Genomic DNA, 26,610 nt, shown 5'->3' on the forward strand with positions numbered 1-26,610 from the left:
AACGGGAAGGCCAAAACCCTCGAGAGGAAGATGTAGATCGAGTAAGGTACTCCCATTTGTTCATGTTCTTATTGGTACGATGATGGCCTCCAAGATTTGATCACTTGGCATAGTCGTCGTGGGCGAGCATATTTGAAATGCTCGAATGAACATGAATTTGAATGCATACTTGGAAGCAATGCTAGACTCACATCCGGAATCGATGAGCTTGAAGTCTATTGTGATGTTCGATGGGGATTCAAAAGTACCTCGCAGATTAGAAAATTATAAATTCATTTCCACATTTGAAAATGAGTTTTGTATCGTGAATCCATACGTAGGACTAATGGTCTCCTTCCACAGTGAAGGTGTTTTGGTCCACTTTTGATATCGAAAGTGGTATTTGGGAAATAGGAGAAGGGCACGTTCTCCTATGTTTATTAAATTTCGGGGAGGATTGTGCCAACTCCCCGCCATACTTTATGTATGGCTTTTTTATATATACTTTACTTACACAAACGAGCACGAAAATTGTATGACTTGATGAATGACGTGTAAGTGAGATTCAAATGTGGTAAATGAATTTGGAATTATCTACCTTGTGATGTTTTCTATGATCTCTGTCAATGTCCATCAATTTCTCATGTCGAATATAATCATAGGCCTGATGGTCTTGCTTGTTTTTTGATCTCTATAAATTGTTCATATAAACTTGAAAAAGACCCGCATACGAAAAAGACAGGTTACAGAAACAGTATGGGTTGCAGTGTCTATCTTCATTCAAGCGCTTCAAGATGTTTATGTGTGAATGGAGAAACACACGTTCTTTTAAAATCGTTGACAATGCACACATGCAAGCAATCAAGAAGATAAGGCTACCCAAGCATTCTAGTTGCCACCACTCTTGTTGTGCATATCATGTTATTTATATTGCTCAAGATACAAAACGGCAAGGCCAAAACCCTCAAGACGAAGATGTAGATCGAGTAAGGTACTCCCATTTGTTCATGTTCTTATTGGTACGATGATGGCCTTCAAGATTTGATCACTTGGCATAGTCATCGTGGGCGAGCATATTTGAAATGCTCGAATGAACATGAATTTGAATATAATCATAGGCCTGATGGTCATGCTCGTTTTTTGATCTCTATAAGTTGTTCATATAAACTTGAAAAAGACACGCATACGAAAAAGACAGGTTACAGAAACGGTATGGGTTGCAGTGTCCATCTTCATTCAAGCGCTTCAAGATGTTTATGTGTGAATGGAGAAACACACGTTCTTTTAAAATCGTTGATAATGCACACATGCAAGCAATCAAGAAGATAAGGCTACCCAAGCATTCTAGTTGCCACCAATCTTGTTGTGCATATCATGTTATTTATATTGCTCAAGATACAAAGGGCAAGGCCAAAACCCTCGAGAGGAAGATGTAGATCGAGTAAGGTACTCCCATTTGTTCATGTTCTTATTGGTATGATGATGGCCTCCAAGATTTGATCACTTGGCATAGTCGTCGTGGGCGAGCATATTTGAAATGCTCGAATGAACATGAATTTGAATGCATACTTGGAAGCAATGCTAGACTCACATCCGTAATCGATGAGCTTGAAGTCTATTGTGATGTTCGATGGGGATTCAAAAGTACCTCGCAAATTAGAAAATTACAAATTTATTACCACTTTTGAAAATGAGTTTTGTATCGTGAATCCATACGTAGGACTAATGGCCTCCTTCAACAATGAAGGTGTTTTGGTCCACTTTCGATATCGAAAGTGGTATTTGGGATATAGGAGAAGGGCACATTCTCCTATGTTTATTAAATTTCGAGGAGGATTGTGCCAACTCCCCGCCATACCTTATGTATGGCTTTTTTATATATACTTTACTCACACAAACGAGCACGAAAATCGTATGACTTGATGAATGAGGTGTAACTGAGATTCAAATGTCGTAAATTAATTTGGAATTATCTACCTTGCGATGTATTCTATGATCTCGGTCAATATCCATCGATTTCTCATGTCGAATATAATCATAGGCCTGATGGTCATGCTCGTTTTTTGATCTCTATAAGTTGTTCATATAAACTTGAAAAAGACATGCATACGAAAAAGACATGTTACAGAAACGGTATGGGTTGCAGTGTCCATCTTCATTCAAGCGCTTCAAGATGTTTATGTGTGAATGGAGAAACACACGTTCTTTTAAAATCGTTGACAATGCACACATGCAAGCAATCAAGAAGATAAGGCTACCCAAGCATTCTAGTTGCCACCAATCTTGTTGTTCATATCATGTTATTTATATTGCTCAAGATACAAACGGCAAGGCCAAAACCCTCGAGAGGAAGATCTAGATCGAGTAAGGTACTCCCACTCAATTCCATTTGTTCATGTTCTTATTGGTACGATGATGGCCTCCAAGATTTGATCACTTGGGGTAGTCGTCGTGGGCGAGTAGGTAGGCTTCCACTCCCGTGTAGCTAAGGGACACCACCTCCTTGAGGGCGGTGGGGACGTGGGCGCGGTGCTTCTCGGAGAGGGCCTCGTATTCGAAGGACCAGTGCACCACGCTAGTGTCGGGGTGGGGGCCCTTCCTTGACCTGCACGGTGTACTTGTACTTCTTCACGAGGATGCCCACGAAGCCACCTTCCACCACCTCCGCCTTCAGCTTGAGGGCCTGGTGGTCCACCTCCTCCAGCTTCTCCTTGATGTGCAGCACCAGGTGCTCCGGGTGCTTCTCCCTCGCAATATGCTCAGCGTGGCCTACATGAGCGCATTATTAAAACAGTATCAAATATGAGCAGGGATTTCACTGACGTAAACGAGAACATGTGAACATGTTAATAACATATGTTAATAACACAAAAAATCTTGTGATCACATGTTATATTCACAAAGCTTTCACAAGGGCCTAAAAAAATTATCTTTGTCGGGCATAAAAAATCTTCTTAGGTGGCCACTGACCTGCTATTATGTGAAGATGGTAACATGAGAACATGTGAATAGCTTATTCCCATGTGTAGCCAAGCTTTTAAGGGGTTCCCAAATGGCAAGTGACCTGTTATTTTGTGAACGGTAACATGAGAACATGTGAATAACTTGTTCACATGTGTTATTATCACAAAAAATCTTGTGATCATGTGAATATTAAATCTCTGAATATGAGCTTTGCAAAAAGTTCAACTAGAGAGCTAATTGCTTACTCTTGCAACAAAAAGTTCACATCAAATTAAATATTGAGCTGATTTTAATTATTGAAGAATTAGAGACCTAATTGCTTTCTCACGGAGCCTGGCTGGAAGCCGCTGCCTGCGTACTCCACGCCGGCGATCACGTGCGGCAGAGCCTTGGGCAGGCAGTTGTGGGCGTCCTCGAAGGCCCCGCGCCACAGCCGTTTGGCCGACACCTTCAACTCCACCTTGTCGCTGAACACCTCGATCGCCATTTTACTAATTAGCTAGCGCTTGTTGGTGATTGCTTTGCCAACCCTTGAAATGTGTTTCTCTTTTTTTCTTGTAAAAGCTGATGCTTAGTGTTTCTTAAACAAGAGACTGCACCTACTTTTATATTGGTTGGAAGAGTTCCAACTCCATTTAAATTTGTTGGGATATATCCCACGTGCAAAATGAATTCGACCACGACACGCTTCTTCTTCCAAGAAGCAAAACTTGCTTCCAACGCCAGAGCTTCCAACACCTTCTATAGGATCTAGAGCGCGACATGCAGCTGTATTAGCGGAGGATGCATTTAGACGCCCTTTCGTCTTTGATTCTTGTTTATCAAATCTAGAGCGAAACGAGAAATATATATCTCTCTCTTATGTGTTCCACCTTTTTTGGATTTGGAGATTAAATTTGGAGACGAGGAAAAACATTGAGCACTAGAGTGACACGTATCAAGGTTTGAATGGCGAGGAAATACATATTTCTGTCCTGATCACGCAAACCTTCTTTCTATAAGGTTGTTTCTTTTCGTTTGTCTACGTTCATACACGTCACACACACCAACATGCATTATTAGCGCATGCATCTAGACGCCCTTACGGCTTGTTTTTCGAATCTAAAACTGAAAGGAAGATTATGCTTTGAATATTGAGCGTTCATCTATATTCTGCTCAAACTCGAACCATCTAATGTCACTACTCCACTTTTAGGATATGAAGAAAAAAAACATACTTCGCACTTACTGGGTGGGCACAAAAATCCCAATCTTACCAAGTTGCATCTGCTTGTTTGCAAAGAATTCTTTTTCTCCTCTTTTCTCCCTCTTGATGTTCCATATATAATCGATATCCCTACTGTTCCTATAGTGCCCACATTGATCTCTTTGCTCAATGAGGCCTTTTATTTTGAAATGTTAGGTCTACATTAACACTGCATTTTGAGGGGAGCTGAAGACACAGAATCCAAAATTTGGCAATAGATCTCCTCCCTCAATATACTGTGATACTGAAGAAAGAGTTCAAGGAGGACTTTTAGAAGATAATGTAGTCGCTCACTCTCATGGATCATCACTCCCTAAATACTGTATTGATACTACAAAGAAAGGGTTCAAGAAGGAGAGGACTTTTAAAGGATATTATTGTGGTCTTCTGCTCTCATGGATCATGACTCCCTCCATCAGCCCTCTCTCTTTCGCTATATGTCAACGTCGAGCTGCATCTCTCTTCCATTTTACATTTACAAAGCTATCCTTTCTTTAGCTACATCTTCACGATCCATTTGCTACACATTTATAATCTTTTTGTTGAACAAAAGGAATGATCAACTCCCGTTATCAATAGTCGGCGAGAGTAATCATGGAGAGAGGGGGGGAAGGCTTACACATTACAATGCATCGGGGGCATAGCAATGTTCGGGATGTCGGGGCTTTTTTTCATTGCACTTGGCATCAAAATAACGCTTGAAATTTCACTGCTAGGCAATGAAATTTTCTTGCTCAGTAGGGACCTGGAAAAGAGTACTCCCACCTAAATCTTCACCGCCGTGTTTCTTCCTACTCCCCAAAGAAGCACATGGCTTGGACAACAGTCGATTGATTGTAGCTCTTCTCCCAATCATGTCACTTCCATCCCTTCCACCTCTTCCTCCCATCAAAGCTCATCCTCTTCTAAGGTATGTGCTATTCTCTCCCTCTCCTATGCTCTCCAGATTTCATGGAAAGCTTCATTCCCTTCTCCTTTACTCTCAAGCTTTCATGAAAAGCTTCATCCATGCTTTGAGGTGAGCTTTTCTCTTCCTTCCTTTCTCTATCTCCTCTCTCTTTGCCTTGCCCTAACCTTAGCTTCTACATAGAAGTGCCAATATATAGCTTTGATGGAGAGCTCTCCATCAAAGCTCTCTATTAGGCTTTTTATTTAGAAGTAAGGGTTAGGGTTTGATAAACCAAAAGCTTTCTATTAAGTTTCTTTAGGGTTAGGGTTAAGGAGACTCGTCCTATTTTTCTCCTGTTCCCCTTCTCCTCTTTCAATTCTCATCTTCCTTTCTCATATGTTAAAATGTAGTATACTTTTTAACTTTTAAGGGTTAGGGATAAAAAAATTTAGGGTTAGGGTTAAGGAGACTCACCCTATTTTTATCCTCTTCCCCTTCTCCTCTTTCACTTCTCCTCTTCGCCTTCTCCTCTTTCACTCCTCCTCTTGCTTTCTCATATGTTAAAATATAGTATGCTTTTTTAACTTTTTGTTTTATTTTATTGATATATTTTGTAGGCTTATTCAAGTCAACACTTAGAACATTCTTGAGATAAGCTCTCACTCCTTGCCCTTATGCTTTTAGGCATTCTCTATACATAGGATTTACAGGGACTTATGCTTTTAGGATTTTTTTGTGGGTTTTATGTGGGTTTTATGTTGTTAGGGTTAGCTCTCAATGCATGCATTGAGAGCATAATATATGCATAGAGGCTTTCTTTATACATATATATGCAGAGAACTCTCATATGCATAGAACTCTTTATACATGCATTGAGAGCATAATATATGCATAGAGGCTTTCTTTATGCATAGAGCTCTGTTTATGTATATATATATGCATAAATATCTCTTTATTTATAGAGGCTTTATGCATAGAGATCTCTTTATATATAAAGGTTTTCTGCAAAGAGGCTTTATACATAGAGCTCTCTTTATGTATAGAGGCTTTCTTCATGCATATATATATGTATATGCATAGAGCTCTCTTTAAGTACAGAGGATTTCTACAAAGATGCTTTATTCATAGATCTCTGAATATGCAAAGAGGCTTTATACGAAGAAGTTTGTGATTTAACTAAGGGGAGAGACTCATTGTGCACCAGCTGGCGGGGAGTCGTCGAGGGACGCCACTCGCAGCAAAGCCTGTTGAGGTCTTGACCAGCCTCGGTATGGTTAAAATGGTGCGTGTCTGGTAAAAAATGGGCGAGGACCGACGAAGTGGTCCCTGAGTGAAGTGCTAGGATACCTAAGTAGGATCCTAGCGGGTTCTGACCAGGTGATGCACGGGCTCGCGGTTGCTAGGACACCCACGCATACATTGAGGAAGATATGGATGAACTAGAAGGAATTACTTTTGTGAACTTAATTTTGATATTGGAACTCGTTGGTTGACCAGCTGGTCTTCAATGGAGAGTTCGGATGATATATTTTTATAAAACAATGGACTCAATATTTTGGAGGATTATCATCAGTAATACCATGGTTTCATTGAAAGATTGTTTAAAGACAGCTGAATTTGTTAAAATGGCAATTTCATATTGGGTGTGTAAGCGGTATGACTACCTTGAATTTTGCTTGAAGCGCTGCTAGGGGGCCTGGGAACTCTTTTCCTTGATACTCGGGCAAAACATAACCAAATTTCTATAAAGGAATCCCACCAATACAGTGGTTGGGATGTTGGCTTCTTGCGATATACAAATAGTTACGATTAAGTTACGTTAGTTAGATTAAGTCCTAGTAGGAAGACCCTTGTTCTGTGGGAGGAAATCAGCGGCGGTTGTGCCTCACTAAAGGGAAAAAAAAGTGGTGATTCTACGGACCAAGTGCAAGTCTTTTCCTTGATCTGGCCATGTGACTTTTGGGTTCGATCGGATCAGTTTGGTTAGTTAAGACTTTGATTGGAAGTTTTTCTGGGTTTTTGGTCTCGGAGGAACCGCCGGGCTAGTCTCTTGTCTAGACATCTATGGGGGCAAGGCCCCGAGTGTGGATCCTGGCCCCGCGCGAGAAGCTGACACTCCTTCTGCCGCCCGCCACCAGCGCCCGAGGAGGGGGCATCACGGAGGGGGGGGAGGGTCTCACAACTGGTATCAGAGCATTGTTGGAAGCTAAGAAGAGGGAGAAACGAACTATATCAGAAATTTATAATAAAAACTCAAAAAGAGCATTTACGTATTGTGTTTACATTCCTTAAGCTTCATTAATGAAGACTTTTAATCCATGAATTTGGTTTTATAGATGGAAGTTCCATGTTTGTCCGGTATTCCCAACCTTACTCAGTCTCAGGATATGATTGCTTTCACATCTTTGAGCATATCGTCTCCTCCTCTACGACTCAAACGAGCAGAGCGAGAGTCACAAACCATTTCGAGGACTTATATTTCCCAGACTCGGATGAGAGACGACAGCATAAGTGGCACGCAGGGCAATATGTCCATGCCTCTTGCAACCAGCGCATGATGCTGAGGGAGAATATCTCCTTAGCCATGGCTAAGGAGAATATCTCCTTAGCCATGGTCCTGTTGAGGTTAAAAGTGATTCATGGTGTTATTATGTATCACCCCACACCTCAAGATTTCAGACTTTCCTGCCATATTTATAGACTTCTTAGCCACTTTATTCCAAAGAGTAAGATTGAAGCACCTTTAGCAATAAGGGAACATTTGTATCGGGGCATGTGTGTAGCCTAGTATTGCCATCTTATGCATTTCCTGGCAGAGGTTTTGACTTTCTAGAGGCAAGATTCTCTATGTACATATTGCAACCTTTATATAAATAAAGAAATGTTTGTGAAAAATTCCCTATTATATAAGTGATTGTTTATCATATGACGAATTAAAGAAGCAGGATCTGTTCCCCTCGGACATATATCATAGATCTCCAATAAGATCGATTATCTTGTTTAAGCAATTATTTCCTGAACCTCTTAAGTCTTAGGATCTTGTTGACAAAATCAAATATGAATTTAATAATGTATCATTTTTGATAGAATCATGAGGCGCACGAACCATGGCCGATAGCCAGATCCTCTCACTGATGAGGAAGAGCTTGACCGTGATGGTCGCAAAGTCCTTCATAGAACTCAGCCAGGTCCCTTTAAGGGTGAATGGGAGAATTTAGGCAAGGCTGTGGAGAAATGGGTCGAGGCAGTGGAAGAATACTTTAATGTCACCGGATACAACGAGAGGAGAAAAATGGCTCTTGTAAGGTTGAAGATAGTGGAAACAACCAGGGTGGCATGGAGAAACCATTGCGAGACCAACCATCTGGATAGGAACAACCAGTCCTGGAATGATCTCAAGACTTACTTAAGGAAGATATTTTGTCCCCTCGGATTTTTGGAAACCAAGATGAATGAATTCTTAGAGTTAACCTAGGGGAGAAAAACTATTGAAGAATATCACCAGTTTGCTCTTCTCCTCAAGTATTCACTACCGCTAGACGAAGAGCAACTCATGGCCAGATTCATTCGAGGAATGAACGAACCTTTGGACACCCTGGTCAAAAATGCCAAGCCAATTTCCATGGCTGAAGCTGTAAGGATGGCGAAGAACTTCGCCAAAGCCTTTATTGTTAAAGTCCTGCCAAAGCCAACCCCCTCATCCTTCAAGAGATTCCAAACACCGAGAAGTTCTTCCAACCTTCCGCCTCTAAAGAGACACCAAGGTCCCAACTAAAATCAGGAGATAGGAAGTTTCAGGAATGAAGGAAGACCTTTTCCTTGAAGCTCTTTCTCAAGAACTCCAGCTCTTTCCAGAATGCAGAGGGAAGAGCTTCGAAGTGAAAACATGTGTTTTGTTGTGAAGGGTTTGGGCAGCATCAGCTCAAAAATTGCCCTACTCCTTCTATGGGCCAAGGAAGCCAGGGTCCCAGAATTTAGAGACAGAATCCTTCGTATCACTCCAATCAGGGTCCCCGCGCTAAAATCAAGGCAACCCCAAAAGAGTGCCAGCTCAGTCTGTAGCCTCAAATGCAAAGTAGTCTCCGAACTCCCTCCCATAATTGGGGAGACCAAAGAGAGAGAGTTCCACCTCAGATTGCAGCAGCTAGAGCTATCACTATAGCTGAGGAAGTGAAGGAAGAAAAAGGATAGATCTATGTTGCGGCGACGATTGAGCATTAGGGGCAAAATCATCAATTCTCAGTCCTCCAAACGCCAGTAGAGTACCAGGGTAAGTAATTCAAGCTTTTGATTGATTAAGAGGTAGTACTCATTATTTTATTTTTCGAGGATATTTACATAAGTTAGTCCTAAATCAAAAATCAGGGAAACCTATGGAAGTGGAATTGGCCAGTGGAAAGATTCTTTTCACACACCTTAGACAGACCCTATTCAGTTTAGTCTAGATGGGAACGTAATAGATTGCCAGTTCAGAGTCCTACCCTTGCGAATCTATGATGGAATCCTTAGAATGGATTGGCTCCATAAGAATCAGGCTGTGGTTAAGTGAGTATGCAGATGTGTTCCCTGAAGAGCTGACTGAGATGCCTCCAACTCGTCTCGCAAAATAGATCATGAGATCGAGTTAACCCTCGGATCTCAACCAGAAGCCCAGCATGCATACAAAATGCCAATCCTAGAAGCCATAGAACTTAAGAAACAGTTAAGATAACTGTTAGAGCAAGGATTCGTCAGACCCAGTGTTTCACCTTGGGGTGCGCCCGTTCTTTTTTAGAAGAAGAAAGATGGAACGTTAAGACTCTGTATTGATTATAGAGGATTGAATAAGCTAACAATTAAAAATAAGTATCCTATCACCAGGATTGATGAACTTCTGGATTGGTTAAGTGGAACCCAAATGTTCACAAAGATAGATCTCAAATCCGGGTACTACCAGATCAGAATCAAGGAACAAGACATCCCAGAGATAGCATTCAATACTCGCTTTGGGCATTATGAAATCATAGTCATGTCATTTGGATTGACTAATGCATCGGCGACGTTTGACCGTCTCATGTAGGATATTGAGAATACTTGGATGACTTTGTTCTTGTCTTATTTGATCACATTTTGGTATACTCAAAGAATGCTGCAGATCATAAAGATCATGTGCGCAAGGTCCTCGAAATCCTAAGGAAGCACCAACTCTTTGCAAAAAAGAGCAAGCGTTCTTTCTCTATTAACCAGGTGGAATACTTGGGATTCATAGTGTCTAAAGATGGGATTTCTCCTGACCCCGCAAAAATCTAAGTAGTCATAGATTGGTCAGAACCCAAGAAAGTGGAAGAATACAGAGGATTCTTGGATTAACCGGATGGAATAGAATCTTTATACCCAGGTATGCTCAGATAGCATCCCCTTTAACTAACTTTCTAAAGAAGAGTACCCTATTTCAGTGGACTGCTATGTGTTAGAGTGCCTTTGATAAGCTGAAGACAGCCTTAGTAACCTGGAACCTTGTCCTTAAATTGCCATATTTTACCAAACCTTTTAAAGTAGTTACTCATGCCAGTGGTTTTGCCTTAGGCGGTGCTCTTATGCAGGATGCAGTGGCCTATGAATCCAGAAAGCTTAGAACACATGAGAGAAATCATACCGTCCATGACTAGGAGTTACTCCCAGTAGTTTATTCTCTGAATGTAAGATTCCTCCCCAGCCTCTCAAGATGTCCAGCATCTTCCCCTGTAATCAAATCCCTCTTCAGAAATATAAAAGATCTTGTTTCTACCAGTTTTGGCCTAGAAAGAGAAAATCTTCTAAAGAGTGGTAATTCAGTTTTTAAATATTTTTGGATAGAAAAATATCTCATCTTATTAAAATAAGTTCCCCTGAAACAGAAGTCCTTTTCAGAAGGTGCATTAGAAATTAAGTATAATCTGTCCAAGAGGCATTATCCTGGGGGTCAAGATTTTTTCAAAATTTTAAATTAAGGTTCCTATAGACCAATAAGATTCATCCAAATGTAGGGAGGAGATAAATAGAAGAATAAAAGGAAAATCCTCCAAAAATGAGTAAATACTCACATAAGATGAAGAGTTGACTAAGGACAAGGTTAATAGTTAAAAAAGAGAGATATTTAGAAGAAATGATGCATTTTTGACACCTCAGTATGGGGGGATTCCCCTCATGAAGGAGGCGCCTATTTCACATGTGTGGGAGAGTTTGAAACTCCCAAATATTGAGATATTTTTATCTCTCCTCTCTCTTGTTTCAACTAGATCCAAAAAGTGGACTAAACTGACCCAAAAATGGTCAAAAATTGACCAAACTGATCTGGAAAACTCTAGAATCAGTTGTCTTGGTTAGAAGCTCACTTTTTCCTATAAATAGAAGCCTTTCCCTTTGTTGAAGCTCAATAGTATTTTTGCACTGTTACCCTGCTTCTCCCAAGAGCCAGAAAACTGTGAATTTACTCATAATTTATTAGTTTTTTGACCTTCCCTCTTCTAAAGATTGGTGGGGCCACTCTTGTTTCCAAACAAGAGTAGAACCCTCAAACCATCAAGCCAAAGGAAAGCTCTCAAATTCCTTCATAAGTTGGAGATTCTTCTCTTTTCTATTCATTTTATGGTTTTTGTATGATTTTTATCTTCTCTAAATTGAAAATAATGTTATGCCTCATTGAAAAAAGTCATTCCCCTCTCTTCTTTAGTAAATCCAACCATTCTTTATCCTAGATGAATGATTAATGGATAAAATCAAGTTTTTCCTAATGTTTCTCTTTGATAAGTAAAAAATGTTCACATTAGAATGATTTAAATACTCTTGGTGAACTTCTAATTAATTTTAGAGAGTTAAAAATTGAAAATGGTCAGCCATACAAAGGAGGTTATGGCAAAATTTTCTAAAACTATGAAAAATAAGTTTTACTTTTTTTAATTCAAAGAGAGTAATTCCCATCGTATATGTATTCTTAAAGTGTTATTTTTCATCTTAGGTATAGAAAAATGTATACTAAAAATATTTTATTAAAAAAGTGTTACTTTCTTTAGAATTAAATTCTATGCATAGAAGGGAGCATATTAAAATTTTTATCTTGATTATAAAAGTGTTATTTTCATTATAAATGATTTGTATACATAAACAAATGCATAAAAGATATTTTTTCATATTAAAAGTGTGATTTTCATCATAAAAGATTTGTATACATAAACATATGTATAAAAGATATTTTTTTAATATTAAAAGAGTGATTTTCATCATAAATGATTTATAAATGGATGCATAAAAGATAAGTTTTTATATTAAAAGTGTGATTTTCATCATAAATGAATTGTATGCATAAACATATGCATAAAAGATATTTTTTTAATATTAAAAGTGTGATTTTTATCATAAATGATTTTTATGCATAAATGGATCCATAAAAGAAATTTCTTTATATTAAAAGAGTGATTTTCATCATAAATGATTTTTATGCATAAATGGATGCATAAAAGAAATTCTTTTATATTAAAAGAGTGATTTTCATCATAAATGATTTTTATGCATAAATGGATGAATAAAAGATATTTTTTTATATTAAAAGTGTGATTTTCATCATAAATGGTTTGTATGCATAAACATATGCATAAAAGATATTTTTTATATTAAAAGTGTGATTTTTATCATAAATGATTTTTATGCATAAACAGATGCATAAAAGATAATTTTTATAATAAAAGTGTGATTTTCATCATAAATGATTTGTATGCATAAAAGATATTTTTTTATATTAAAAGTGTGATTTTCATCATAAATGATTTTTATGCATAAATGGATGCATAAAAGATGTTTTTTTATATTAAAAGTGTGATTTTCATCATAAATAATTTTTATGCATAAATAGATGCATAAATGATATTTTTTTATATTAAAAGTGTGATTTTCATCATAAATGATTTTTATGCATAAATGGATGCATAAAAGAAATTCTTTCATATTAAAAGAGTGATTTTCATCATAAATGATTTTTATGATGATAAAAGTGTGACTTTCATCAGAATTAGATTTTAAGCATAAATAGATGCATATAAAATTTTTATAATTAAATAAGGGTTCTCTTAATCCTCTGTTTTATTTTCGTAAAAATTGGAAAAATGAATAAGTAGATATTCTGTGAGAGGAAATTCTACCGTTTCATACTCATAAGATGGTAATGAGAAAATTCAATAAAACTATCGAAGTCGGAGATCGAGATAAATGATTATTTTATTCCTCATAAGAAATTCATGTTTAGTTTAGAGATCTATAAGCAAATATTCAACGAACAAAATTTAGAAAAAGAGAAATTGAAATATTACCTTTCGAGAAAGATAGTTTAGGAAGAACCTTTCCACACCCAAACTCTGATTTAGACTATTGACCAAGATCTAATTCCTTTGTCAGTTTCAATCAATGTCGATGTGCCCAGTTCAGGAAAAATGCACTCTTCAAAACACCCACCGAATCTGAAACTAAATTAAGATTTTGATTTTGATCTGAGGATCAAGTTAGAAACCCTGTTTTTTCTAAAGGACTGTCTTACGCCAGAATGCTGGAGGGAGCATTTGGCATATGTGTTTATCTAAGGGAAGCTCGGTTGCAACAGCTGCGGAGGGTTCGAGGGACAGCTCACACGGCAAAAACCTGCCCAGGTCTTGACCACGAAGCGGTCCCTGACTGTAAAATGGTGTGCTTCCGGTACGATGGGCAAGGGCCAACGAAGCGGTCCCTGAGTGAAGTACCACGACACCTAAGGAGGATCCTGGAGGGTTCTGACCAGGCGATGCATGGGCTCGCGGTGCTTAGGACACCCATGCGTATGTCGTGGAAGATATATATATGAATGTTGATGAAATGATTATTATAATTCGTTACTGGATCTTGTTTTGCTGACTAGCTGGTCCCAATGGAGAGTCCAGAGTGGTACTATTTTTTTGAAACAAGGCATTGAATGGAAATTTTGAATTATGAAATCTGTGACCATATCTGTTTTGTCAATGGATTATTTTTATATTAAAGTTTTAAAGAGGAGTGTGTGCGTATCTGTTTTCTAAAGCTAAAGTTAAGAAAGGCATTTCAATTATGGGTGGGTGAGTACTTGTTTGGTTCTACTGATTCCAGTGGTAGGGTGGTGGCTAACCCATGGGCCAGATGGAGTTAGGCTGGAATCAGTGGAGTTTTAATAATCAAACTGAAAAATCTTAGGATTACGCTAGGATTCGAGTAGTTAGTTAATTTCCTGATAAATTTCTCAATTGAGTGGATCAAGGGTTGTGCCTGATCTTGATCAGGAAAAAAGCATTGAAATTGCTCAGATGATCAAATTATATCATTGATAGTTTCCTTCTATGTGGTTTATTCAGGTGAAGGATACTTTAGATGTGATCTCGTTACAAAAATTCGATAAGAAAAGTCAAAAAGGTGGAATCGTCCCCGCTTTTCGGGTATGGGAAATTTTCTCGGTTTCGGTTTTTGAAGTGACCACTAGCCTAGTCTCATGCCCGAACATTCGTGGGGCGAGGCCCCGAGTGAGAAACCCTGCCCCGCGCATGAGGGGGCTGCTTCCGCTTGTCAGTACTACCGTGAGTCCGGTGGGCGGAGGGGGCAGAGGGATCTCACAGTTGGTATCAGAGCGCTGTTGTAAATTTAAGAAACATCAGCAGAAATTGCCTAAATTTTGAATAGAAATTTGGGAAAGAAATGTTTTCACTTGTTAATATTATGTCAATGAACTTCAAAAGTTGAAAACTTATAAATTGAATTGGAAATTTATAGATGGATACCCCGAACCTATCTGGAATTCCTAGACTCTCTCAGAGTCAGGATATGATAGCTTTTGCATTTGATCACCTCATCAACTCTACTATACGACCCAAATCAGCAGAGTGAGACTCGCTTGCCATTTTGAGAGTCTTTACTTTCGTGATCCTCTTGAGCGACGTCGGTATATGTGGTTCTGTGGTGGAGGACGGTGTATTAATATCAGTACCAGTCAGCGTCGGAGGCTCAGGCAAAATATTTCCTTGGCCATGATTCTGATAAGACTAGGGCTTGCTCAGCATGTTCAGCTCTGTGATCATTCACCCAGGAACTTCAGAACTTCATGCCAATTTTTTAGACTTCTTAGCCGCTTTATCCCGAGAAATAGAATTACAGCACCTCTTTGTGTAATGAATCGTGTGTACCATGGTATATCTTCTCTGCAGTTTCGCTTCTTTATACGATTACAACTGAGGCAGTGATTCTGGAGCCGAGCTGCTTTGTTTCTCTTTGATAAGTAGAAAATGTTTACATTAGAATGATTTAAATACTCTTGGTGAACTTCTAATTAATTTCAGAGAGTTAAAAATTGAAAAATGGTCAGCCATAGAAAGGAGGTTATGGCGAAATTTTCTAAAATTGTGAAAAATAAGTTTTACTTTTTTTTATTCAAAAAGAGTAATTCCCATCGTATATGTATTCTTAAAGTGTTATTTTTCATCTTAGGTATAGAAAAATGCATACTAAAAATATTTTATTAAAAAAGTGTTACTTTCTTTAGAATTAAATTCTATGCATAGAAGGGAGCATATTGAAATTTTTATCTTGATTATAAAAGTGTTATTTTCATTATAAATGATTTGTATGCATAAACATATGCATAAAAGATATTTTTTATATTAAAAGTGTGACTTTCATCATAAAAGATTTGTATGCATAAACATATGCATAAAAGATATTTTTTTAATATTAAAAGAGTGATTTTCATCATAAATGATTTATAAATGGATGCATAAAAGATAATTTTTTATATTAAAAGTGTGATTTTCATCATAAATGAATTGTATGCATAAACATATGCATAAAAGATATATTTTTTTAATATTAAAAGAGTGATTTTCATCATAAATGATTTATAAATGGATGCATAAAAGATAATTTTTTATATTAAAAGTGTGATTTTCATCATAAATGAATTGTATGCATAAACATATGCATAAAAGATATATTTTTTTATATTAAAAGTGTGATTTTCATCATAAATGATTTTTATGCATAAATAGATGCATAAAAGAAATTCTTTTATATGTGATTTTTATGCATAAATGGATGCATAAAAGAAATTCTTTTATATTAAAAGAGTGATTTTCATCATAAATGATTTTTATGCATAAAAGATATTTTTTTATATTAAAAGTGTGATTTTCATCATAAATGATTTGTATGCATAAACATATGCATAAAAGATATTTTTTTATATTAAAAGTGTGATTTTCATCATAAATGATTTTTATGCATAAATGGATGCATAAATGATATTTTTTTATATATTAAAAGTGTGATTTTCATCATAAATGATTTTTATGCATAAATGGATGCATAAAAGAAATTCTTTCATATTAAAAGAGTGATGTTCATCATAAATGATTTTTATGATGATAAAAGTGTGACTTTCATCAGAATTAGATTTTATGCATAAATAGATGCATATAGATTTTTAATAATTAAATAAGGGTTCTCTTAATCCTCTATTTAATTTTCACAAAAATTAGAAAAATGAATAAGTAGATAATCTGTGAGAGAAACTTCTACCGTTTCATACTTACTAAGATGGTAATGAGAAAATTCAATAAAACTATCGAAGTCGGAGATCGAGATAAATGATTATTTTATTCCTCATAGAAAATTCATGTTTAGTTTAGAGATCTGTAAGCAAATATTCAATGAACAAATTTTAGAAAAAGAGAAATTGAAATATTACCTTTCGAGAAAGATAGTCTAGGAAGAACCTTTCCACACCCAAACTCTGATTCAGACTATTGACCAAGATCTATTTCCTTTGTCAGTTTCAATCAATGACGATGTGCCCAATTCAGGAAAAATGCACTCAAAACACCCACCGAATCTGAAACTAAATTAAGATTTTGATTTTGATCTGAGGATCAAGTTAGAAACCCTGTTTTTCTTAAAGGACTGTCTTACGCCAGAATGCTGGAGGGAGCATTTGGCATATATGTTTATCTAAGGGAAGTTCGGTTGCAAACAGCTGGCGGGGAGTGTTCGAGGGACAGCTCACGTGGCAAAAACCTGCCCAAGTCTTGACAAGCCTGGGTATGGTGTAAAATGGTGTGCTTCCGGTACGATAAGCGAGGGTCGACAAAGCGGTCCCTGAGTGAAGTACCACGACACCTAAGGAGGATCCTGGAGGGTTCTGACCAGGCGATGCACGGGCTTGCGGTGCCTAGGACACCCATGCGTATATCGTGGAAGATATATATATGAATGTTGACGAAATGATTATCGTAATTCGTTACTGGATCTCGTTGCTGACGAGCTGGTCCCAACGGAGAGTCCAGAGTGATACTGTTTTTGTGAAACAAGGGATTGAATGGAAATTTTGAATTATGAAATCTGTGACCATATCTGTTTTGTCAATGGATTATTTTTATATTAAAGTTTTAAAGAGGAGTGTGTGCGTATGTGTTTTCTAAAGCTAAAGTTAAGAACGGCATTTGAATTATGGGTGGGTGAGTACTTGTTTGGTTCTACCGATTCCAGTGGTAGGGTGGTGGCTAACCCATGGGCCGGATGGGGTTAGGCTGGAATCAGTGGAGTTTTAATAATCAAACCGAAAAATCTTAGGATTACGCTAGGATTCGAGTAGTTAGTTAATTCCCTGATAAATTTCTCAATTGAGTGGATCAACGGCTGTGCCTGATCTTGATAAAGAAAAAAGCGTTGAAATTGCTCAGATGTTCAAATTATATCAGTGATAGTTTCCTTCTATCTGGTTTATTCAGGTGAAGGATACTTTAGATGTGATCTCGTTAGAAAAATTCGTTAAGAAAAGTCAAAAAGGTGGAATCGTCCCCGCTTTCCGGGCATGGGAAATTTTCCCGGTTTCGGTTTTCGGAGTGACTACTAGCCTAGTCTCGTGCCCGGACATTCGTGGGCAAGGCCCCGAGTGAGAAACCGTGCCCCGCACATGAGGGGACTTCTTCAGCTGGTCAGCTTACCGCCCCCGGGAGTCCGCCGGTGCGCAGAGGGGGTAGAGGGATCTCACACTGAAGTTGTGGAGACATTATCTTTTGGGATAGAGGTAACAGATCATCAAAGTCAAAAGTGGATCTTCACCTAAAGGGATCTCAACATGCGTCAAAAGTGGATCTTCACCTAAAGAGAGTCGAGACCCTACAAGAATTCGATTTTGAAATTAAGTTTCGGCTAGGGAAAGAAAATGTGGTAGCAAATGCGCTCAGTAGAAAAGCCTCCTTGCTTGCAATTACTTTGGTGACAAATCCAGTGATCAGTAAAGCAAGGGAGAGAATCATGCATGACAAATTCTTTGCCCCTATTGCTACCCTTCTAATATGCAGGAAAGCGAGACTCCTTAGGAAATGAGTCGAGTTCTTGGGAACAAATTGGATGAAGGATGCATGTATTATAATAATTGGTTATGCATTCCCAATGATGTGGGAAATAAAGGGTAAGATTCTGAGAGAAGCCCATGATAGCCTGATAGCTGGACAACTAGGGTTTATAAAAACCTACATGTCTATGAAGAAAAGCTTCTTCTGGCCAGGAATAAAAAAGGATGTACTTGATTATATGTGGCAATGCTTATTGTGTCAGAGAGTCAAGATGCCAGGAAAGTTTTAGCCCCTAGACATTCCACAGATGAAGTGGGAATGAATCACTATGGATTTTGTCACACTCGACTACCTTGAGTGCAATCAATTTACATTTTTGTGGTAGTTAACAGACTAACCAAAGTTGCCCATCTGATTCCAGTAAAAGAAACCTACACTCCAGTAAAAGAAACCTACACTGCAGTGGATGTTGCCAGAGTTTTCCTCAAGGAGATCTTCAGAGTGCATGGCTTACCCAGGAGGATAGTAAGTGACGGAGATCCTAAGTTCATATCAAAATTCTGGATTGCATTCTTGGAAGCAATAGGAACTTTCTTGGATCTCAATACAGCCTATCACCCCCAGACAAATGGCCAGACTGAAAGAGTGAATCAGGTAATAGAAGATATCCTTCAGTCATGCTGTGCCTGGTAGGGAACCCAAGAAGTGGTTAAGCCATTTGCACCTGGGTGAGTTTTCTTACAATGCTTCCTATCATCAAAGCATCAGGATGAGCCCTTTCAAAGCTTTGTATGGACAAGATTGCCTTACGCCATTAACTTGGTCTGACCATTAATTAGGGTTGAGATGTCCAAACAGATGCTTGATGACATGGATCAGCAAATGCAATCAATCCGTAAAGATATAAAGGCTGCCCACCAGGATAGGCAAAAGCATTATGCTAATAAAAAGAGATCAGAGAGAGTATTTGAAGAATCAGATATGGTCTTCATTCAAGTACGACCCAAAAGAAGTTCCTTATCTTTAGGGAAGTACACGAAATTCTCTCCCAGATACTGTGGACCGTATGCTGTTATAAAGAAAGTAGGAGATTTAGCTTATAAATTTCTTTTGCCTCCCCATCTCAAGGTACATAATATATTCCATGTTAGTTTGCTTAAGAAGTATGTACCCAGTCCGAGTCATGTGCTTGATGATGGACAATTGATTTCCCCATCTCAAGGTACATAATATATTCCATGTTAGTTTGCTTAAGAAGTATGTACCCAGTCCGAGTCATGTGCTTGATGATGAACAATTGATTTCTCCGACTCAAGGCCAAATGGTACTCCAACTTGATGAAATCCTTGACGTGCGGGAGAAGGTTCTCAGGAGCACAGTCCTCAGAGAGTTTTTATTCAAGTGGAAGTTCTTCCCTCTAGAAGACGCCAGTTGGGAGAAAGAAGAAGAGTTGGTAAAAGATTACCCCCACTTTGTGAGATGAGAACATCTCGCGTTTTTCAAGTGGGAGAGGATGTAAGATTCCTCCTCAGCCTGAATAATGAATAAGCTTTTACCTCCATCCCCTGTAATCATCCCCTATTTCAGAATGCAAGAAAATATTGTTTTCCATTGTTTTGGCCTAGAGAGAGGTAATTCAGAATTGAGATATTATTGGACTAAAAAATTCTCCTAATATCCAAGATATATTTTTCTGAAACATAAGTTCAAAATAAATTATCCAATATGCATTAGGAATCAATTAAATATGTGTATTAAAGGCCTTAGCCTAAGGGTCCACATTTCAGAAAATTTTGAATTATGGTCCAATTAAGGTTCCTATGTGCCAATAGGCTTAATCCAAGTGTTGGGATGAGATAAATCCAAAGAATAAAAGAAAATACCCAAAAATGAGTAAATACTTACATAAGATGAAGAGTTGATTGAGTAGAAGGTTTATTAGTTAAAAATTAAGAGATATTAGTAAAAAAAAATGAGATATTTAGAAGAAATGATTCATTTTGACACCTTAGTAAGGAGGAAAGCCACATCAAGTAAGTGCCTTTTTCTTCATCATTTATTTGGTTTTTTAATTCAAAAAAATGTGATATTTTTCTCTCTCCTCTCTCCTAGATCAAACTGGATCAAAAAAGGAGCCAAACTGGTCTAAATCTTGTCCAAATTGAGTCAAACTAAAGCTGGAAAGCTCTAGAACCCAGTTGGACTTGGTTAGTGGCCTCCCTCAACTATAAATAGACCCTTATTCCTTTGTATTCTCATCTTTGAGCTATACCATGCTAGTATTATCTTAAAATAAGCATATCTCTATTATCCCTTAATTTTCCTCTTCTTTTGGGGAGCTTGGAGCTTCTCTCTCTCCCCAACAACTCTTGAAGTTTTCTCTTCTCCTCTAGGTGACCAATTGATTGGTTGGGGGCTCATGGTTGGGGGCTCAACTGCTAATCAAGAATCAAGCCAAACTTAGAGGTAAGATTAATGTTTATGGTTTTTTTTTCAATTATCTCAATGACTTTCTTCTTCTCAACCACTCTCAAGCTTGAGAAGCTTTCAAAATGATTGTTTTTATTTAAATCAAGCTTTCCATAAGATTCTTAATGTCTAATTAGAATTAAGTTAATCTTTATACTTTCCTTAAGTAAATCTCTCTCTTTAAAAGAGTAGTCATCTTTATGGCTAAATCTTTAGCAAAAGAATGTTTCTCAATGATAATCTCTTATTTCAAAACTAAACTCTAGGCTTGATGAGCTAGAGATTAAGAATTGATATTTTCATGATTTTGTATTAGTAAAAATAATGGTTATTTCTTTTTTAGATTGCTTATGAGTAGATATAAATTACTTTAACTCATTCTAAATGAGAAAAAAATTATCCTAACAAATTGGGAAAAGAGGAATATTTAAATTAGCTTAATCAAAGGAGAATAATCATAATTATACTTATATTTATGGGTAAAATTATGATATAAATACATAGTTTAAATTTAAGCTTAAAAGAAGAACTTCTATCATATTTTCATTGCAAGTTTTTATTCTTTTAGAAAAATTTAAGAATATATGAGTAATAGCAATGAAGCTATGGTAAATTTTTCAGAAAAAAATACATATCTTATTTTTATGCATAATACTAAAAGAGGAATTCCTACCACATTGTAGGTTTAGAAATTTTAAGCAAAAATAATGTTTTTTATCGTATTCATAAAATAATAATTTTGTGTATTTATGCATAATTATTTAATTAAGAGAAAAGAGGAATTTTTGATAAATTTAATTTTTATGCATAAGAATTTAAATGTTAAAAGAGGAATTCCCATCACATTCGGTACTCAATCATTTAAATGCTAAAAGAGAAATTTTTGGCATATTTCAAAATAATGGATATTTTTATTTGATTTAAAAAAAGAGGAGTTTTCATGGTATTTATGTAGAAAAAAGGTCTAAATTAATTTTGATGATAAAAGAGGAATTTTCACCATAATTCCACATATAAAATTAGGGTATACTAATGTCGATGATTAAATTGGTGAAAAGGATATTTTAAGATATTTATATGAGGATAAATCAACAAATTGATATATACCCAAAATTGGATTAGTGGAAGAAGAGTATTTTTATAAAATCCTGATACTCTTGTATAGAACTATTTTTTTAAATTCTATTGTGGTTAGGATGGAAAGAAACTCATAAAGTTAAAATTTTTCTTACGATTAGAAGTTCTGTTAAATCATCTGAAGAAAATTCTTAGGAATCAAAGTTAGAAGTAAACCGAATAATTTTTGGTTCGACCCCACGACCGTGAGAATGATGGATAGTAAATTAATTGCCCATCTCTCGAATCTGAATCAAGCAAAAACCTCGTGAGACCAATTCCAAATCTTGACACAAAGAATAGACTACCATTGAATTAGAGTAGTTTTCCTTTAACCAAAATCACGAGGAATTAAGTTGGAAGTCAAATGATGGGTAGATTACCCTGATGTAAGATCAATGATTCTCATTAAGAAAATCCTCATTGTGGCAAAAAGCATACGAAAAAAACATGTTACAGAAATGGTATGGGTTGGAGTGTCCATCTTCATTCAAGCGCTTCAAGATGTTTATGTGTGAATGGAGAAACACACATTCTTTTAAAGTCGTTGACAATGCACACATGCAAGCAATCAAGAAGATAAGGCTACCCAAGCATTCTAGTTGCCACCAATCTTGTTGTTCATATCATGTTATTTATATTGCTCAAGATACAAACGGCAAGGCCAAAACCCTCAAGAGGAAGATGTAGATCGAGTAAGGTACTCCCACTCAATTCCATTTGTTCATGTTCTTATTGGTACGATGATGGTCTCCAAGATTTGATCACTTGGCGTAGTCGTCGTGGGCGAGCACGTAGGCTTCCACTCCCATGTAGCTGAGGGGCACCACCTCCTTGAGGGCAGCGGGGACATGGGTGCGGTGCTTCTCGGAGAGGGCCTCGTATTCGAAGGACCAGTGCACCACGCTAGTGCCAGGGTGGGGCCCTTCCTTGACCTGCACGGTGTACTTATACTTCTTTGCGAGGATGCCCATGAAGCCACCTTCCACCACCTCCGCCTTCAGCTTGAGGGCATGGTGGTCCACCTCCTCCAACTTCTCCTTAATGTGCAGCACTAGGTGCTCTGGGTGCTTCTCCCCTTTGCAATATGCTTAGCGTGGCCTGCATGAGCGCATTATTAAAACAGTATAAAATATGAGCTTTGCAAAAAGTTCACATCAAATTAAATATTAATTGAAGAACTAGAGAGCTAATTGCTTACTCTTGCAACAAAAAGTTCACATCAAACTTTGAATATTGAGCGTTCATCTATATTCTGCTCAAACTCCAACCATTTAAATGTCACTACTCCACTTTTAGGATATTTAGAAAAAAAACATACTTTTCACTTACTGGGCACAAAAATCCCAATCTTACCAAGTTGCATCTGCTTGTTTGCAAAGAATTCTTTTTCTCCTCTTTTCTCCCTGTTGATGTTCCATATATAATCGATATCCCTACTGTTCCTATAGTGCCCACATTGATCTCTTTGCTCAATGAGGCCTTTTATTTTGAAATGTTAGGTCTACATTAACACTGCATTTTGAGGGGAGCTGAAGACACGGAATCCAAAATTTGGCAATAGATCTCCTCCCTACTGTGATACTGAAGAAAGATTTCAAGGAGGACTTTTAGAAGATAATGTAGTCGCTCACTCTCATGGATCATGACTCCCTAAATACTGTATTGATGCTACAAAGAAAGGGTTCAAGAAGGAGAGGACTTTTAAAGGATATTATTGTGGTCTTTTGCTCTCATGGATCATGACTCCCTCCATCAGCCCTCTCTCTTTCATTATATGTCAACGTCGAGCTTCATCTCTCTTCCATTTTACATTTACAAAGCTATCCTTTCTTTAGCTACATCTTCACGATCCATTTGCTACACATTTATAATCCTTTTGTTGAACAAAAGGAATGATCAACTTTGGCTATCAACAGTCGGCGAGAGTAATCATGGAGAGAGGGGGGAAGGCTTACACATTACAATGCATCAGGAGCGTAGCAATGTTCGGGATGTCGGGACTTTTTTTCATTGCACGTGGCATCGAAATAACGCTCGAAATTTCACTGCTAGGCAATGAAATTTCATTGCTCAGTAGGGACCTGGAAAAGAGTACTCCCACCTAAATCTTCATCGCCGTGTTTCTTCCTACTCCCTAAAGAAGCACATGGCTTGGACAACAATCGATTGATTGTAGCTCTTCTCCCAGTCATGTCACTTCCATCCCTTCCACCTCTTCCTCCCATCAAAGCTCATCCTCTTCTAAGGTATGTGCTATTCTCTCCCTCTCCTATGCTCTCCAGATTTCATGGAAAGCTTCATTCCCTTCTCCTTTACTCTCAAGCTTTCATGGAAAGCTTCATCCATGCTTTGAGGTGAGCTTTTCTCTTCCTTCCTTTCTCTATCTCCTCTCTCTTTGCCTTGCCCTAACCCTAGCTTCTACATAGAAGTGCCAATATAGAGCTTTGATGGAGAGCTCTCCATCAAAGCTCTCTATTAGGCTTTTTATTTAGAAGTAAGGGTTAGGGTTTGATAAACCAAAAGCTTTCTATTAAGTTTCTTTAGGGTTAGGGTTAAGGAGACTCATCCTATTTTTCTGCTGTTCCCCTTCTCCTCTTTCAATTCTCATCTTCCTTTCTCGTATGTTAGAATGTAGTATACTTTTTAACTTTTCATTAGGACCTCAATGGAAGGCTTCTTGGGCCCTTTTATTTGGCAGTTTAAGGAGTCAAACCTTTTCTCTTAAGAAGAAACGTTTTCTAATTAGAAGCTTCAAAACGGCTACTTTATTCGAATTTGAATTTTGGGGAAAAAATGGAATTTAAAATCTAGCAGACAAAACCATATCGTGTAACATATCTATGGAAAGCTCTTGATGCGTAGATCACGGATCTATAATGTCCGCTCAAATCGGAGCTTGTATGTAGAAGTTATGGAGTCCGAAAATTGTAAAATTGCCTCCCCCCCCTTTTTGGGGGAAAAAGTGCACCCTTTGACCACTCTTACACTCTCTTACAAACCCAACATTTCAGTCCACATGGCAACCCCCCATTTGGCTATTCCTTAATCACCTTGATTAGGCTTGGGCAAATTAAAGGGCCCAAGAAGACCCCATTCACTTCCTAATGAAGGGTTAGGGATAAAAAAATTTAGGGTTAGGGTTAAGGAGACTCACCCTATTTTTATCCTCTTCACCTTCTCCTCTTTCACTTCTCCTCTTCTCCTTCTCCTCTTTCACTTCTCCTCTTCCCCTTCTCCTCTTTCACTCCTCCTCTTGCTTTCTCATATGTTAAAATATAGTATGCTTTTTAACTTTTTATTTTATTTTATTGATATATTTTGTAGGCTTATTCAAGTCAACACTTAGAACATTCTTGAGATAAGCTCTCACTCCTTGCCCTTATGCTTTTAGGCATTCTCTATACATAGGATTTTTAGGGACTTATGCTTTTAGGGCTTTTTTGTGGGTTTTATGTTGTTAGGGTTAGCTCTCAATGCATGCATTGAGAGCATAATATATGCATAGAGGCTTTCTTTATACATATATATGCAGAGAGCTCTCACATGCATAGAACTCTTTATACATGCATTGAGAGCATAATATATGCATAGAGGCTTTCTGTATGCATAGAGCTCTCTTTATGTGTATATATATGCATAAATATCTCTTTATTTATAGAGGCTTTATGCATAGAGATCTCTTTATATATAAAGGTTTTCTGCAAAGAGGCTTTATACATAGAGCTCTCTTTATGTATAGAGGCTTTCTTCATGCATATATATATATGCATAGAGCTCTCTTTAAGTATAGAAGATTTCTGCAAAGAGGCTTTATTTATAGATCTCTGAATATGCATAGAGGCTTTATACGAAGAGGTTTGTGATTTAACTAAGGAGAGAGACTCATTATGCAACAGCTGGCGGGGAGTCGTCGAGGGACGTCACTCGCAGCAAAGCCTGCTGAGGTCTTGACCACCCTCGGTATGGTTAAAATGGTGCGTGTCTGGTATGATGGGTGAGGACCGATGAAGTGGTCCCTGAGTGAAGTGCTAGGATACCTAAGTAGGATCCTAGAGGGTTCTGACTAGGTGATGCACGGGCTCGCGGCGGTTGCTAGGACACCCATGCATACGTTGAGGAAGATATGGATGAACTGGAAGGAATTACTTTTGTGAACTTAATTTTGATATTGGAACGCGTTGGTTGACCAGCTGGTCTTCAACGTAGAGTCCGGATGATATATTTTTATAAAAAAATGGACTCAATATTTTGGAGGATTATGATCAGTAATACTATGGTTTTATTGAAAGATTGTTTAAAGACAGCCGAATCTGTTAAAATGGCAATTTCATGTTGGGTGTGTAAGTGGTATGACTACCTTGAATTTTGCTTGAAGCGCACCTAGGGGGCCTCGGAACTCTTTTCCTCAATACCTGGGCAAAACATAACCAAATTTTTATAAAGGAATCCCACCAATACAGTGGTTGGGTGGTTGGCTTCTTGCGATATACAAATAGTTACGATTAAGTTACGTTAGTTAGATTAAGTCCTAGTAGGAAGACCCTTGTTCTGTGGGGGAAAAAAAAGCGGTGATTCTATGGACCAAGTGCAAG

At 37.6% G+C, this 26,610-nt stretch overlaps 1 protein-coding gene across 1 annotated transcript; it reads right to left on the reverse strand.

Annotated features, from left to right (window-relative positions):
- Nucleotides 1-2,554: 2,554 nt before the first annotated feature.
- LOC147613799 (pathogenesis-related protein 1-like) lies at nucleotides 2,555-3,430 on the reverse strand. Its single transcript, XM_086781310.1, has 2 exons — nucleotides 3,256-3,430; nucleotides 2,555-2,748 (listed from the first exon to the last, which is right to left on the reverse strand). Exons 1-2 carry the CDS (start codon nucleotides 3,428-3,430, stop codon nucleotides 2,555-2,557), a joined length of 369 nt encoding a protein of 122 aa, XP_086637436.1.
- Between the last annotated feature and the right edge of the window lie 23,180 nt (nucleotides 3,431-26,610).

This window comes from Cibotium barometz, chromosome 43, assembly GCF_041138505.1.
Source record: "Cibotium barometz isolate CiBa-2024 chromosome 43, ASM4113850v1, whole genome shotgun sequence".
Lineage (NCBI taxonomy): Eukaryota > Viridiplantae > Streptophyta > Polypodiopsida > Cyatheales > Cibotiaceae > Cibotium > Cibotium barometz.

What these genes read in the sequence shown, in the direction of transcription:
- LOC147613799 (XM_086781310.1), bottom strand. Translation starts at nt 3,430, where the DNA reads ATGGCGATCGAGGTGTTCAGCGACAAGGTGGAGTTGAAGGTGTCGGCC. An exon ending in CTCCGTGAGAAAGCAATTAG is followed by an intron (nt 2,749 to 3,255) that starts GTCTCTAATTCT and finishes GCGCTCATGTAG; the next exon opens with GCCACGCTGAGCATATTGCG.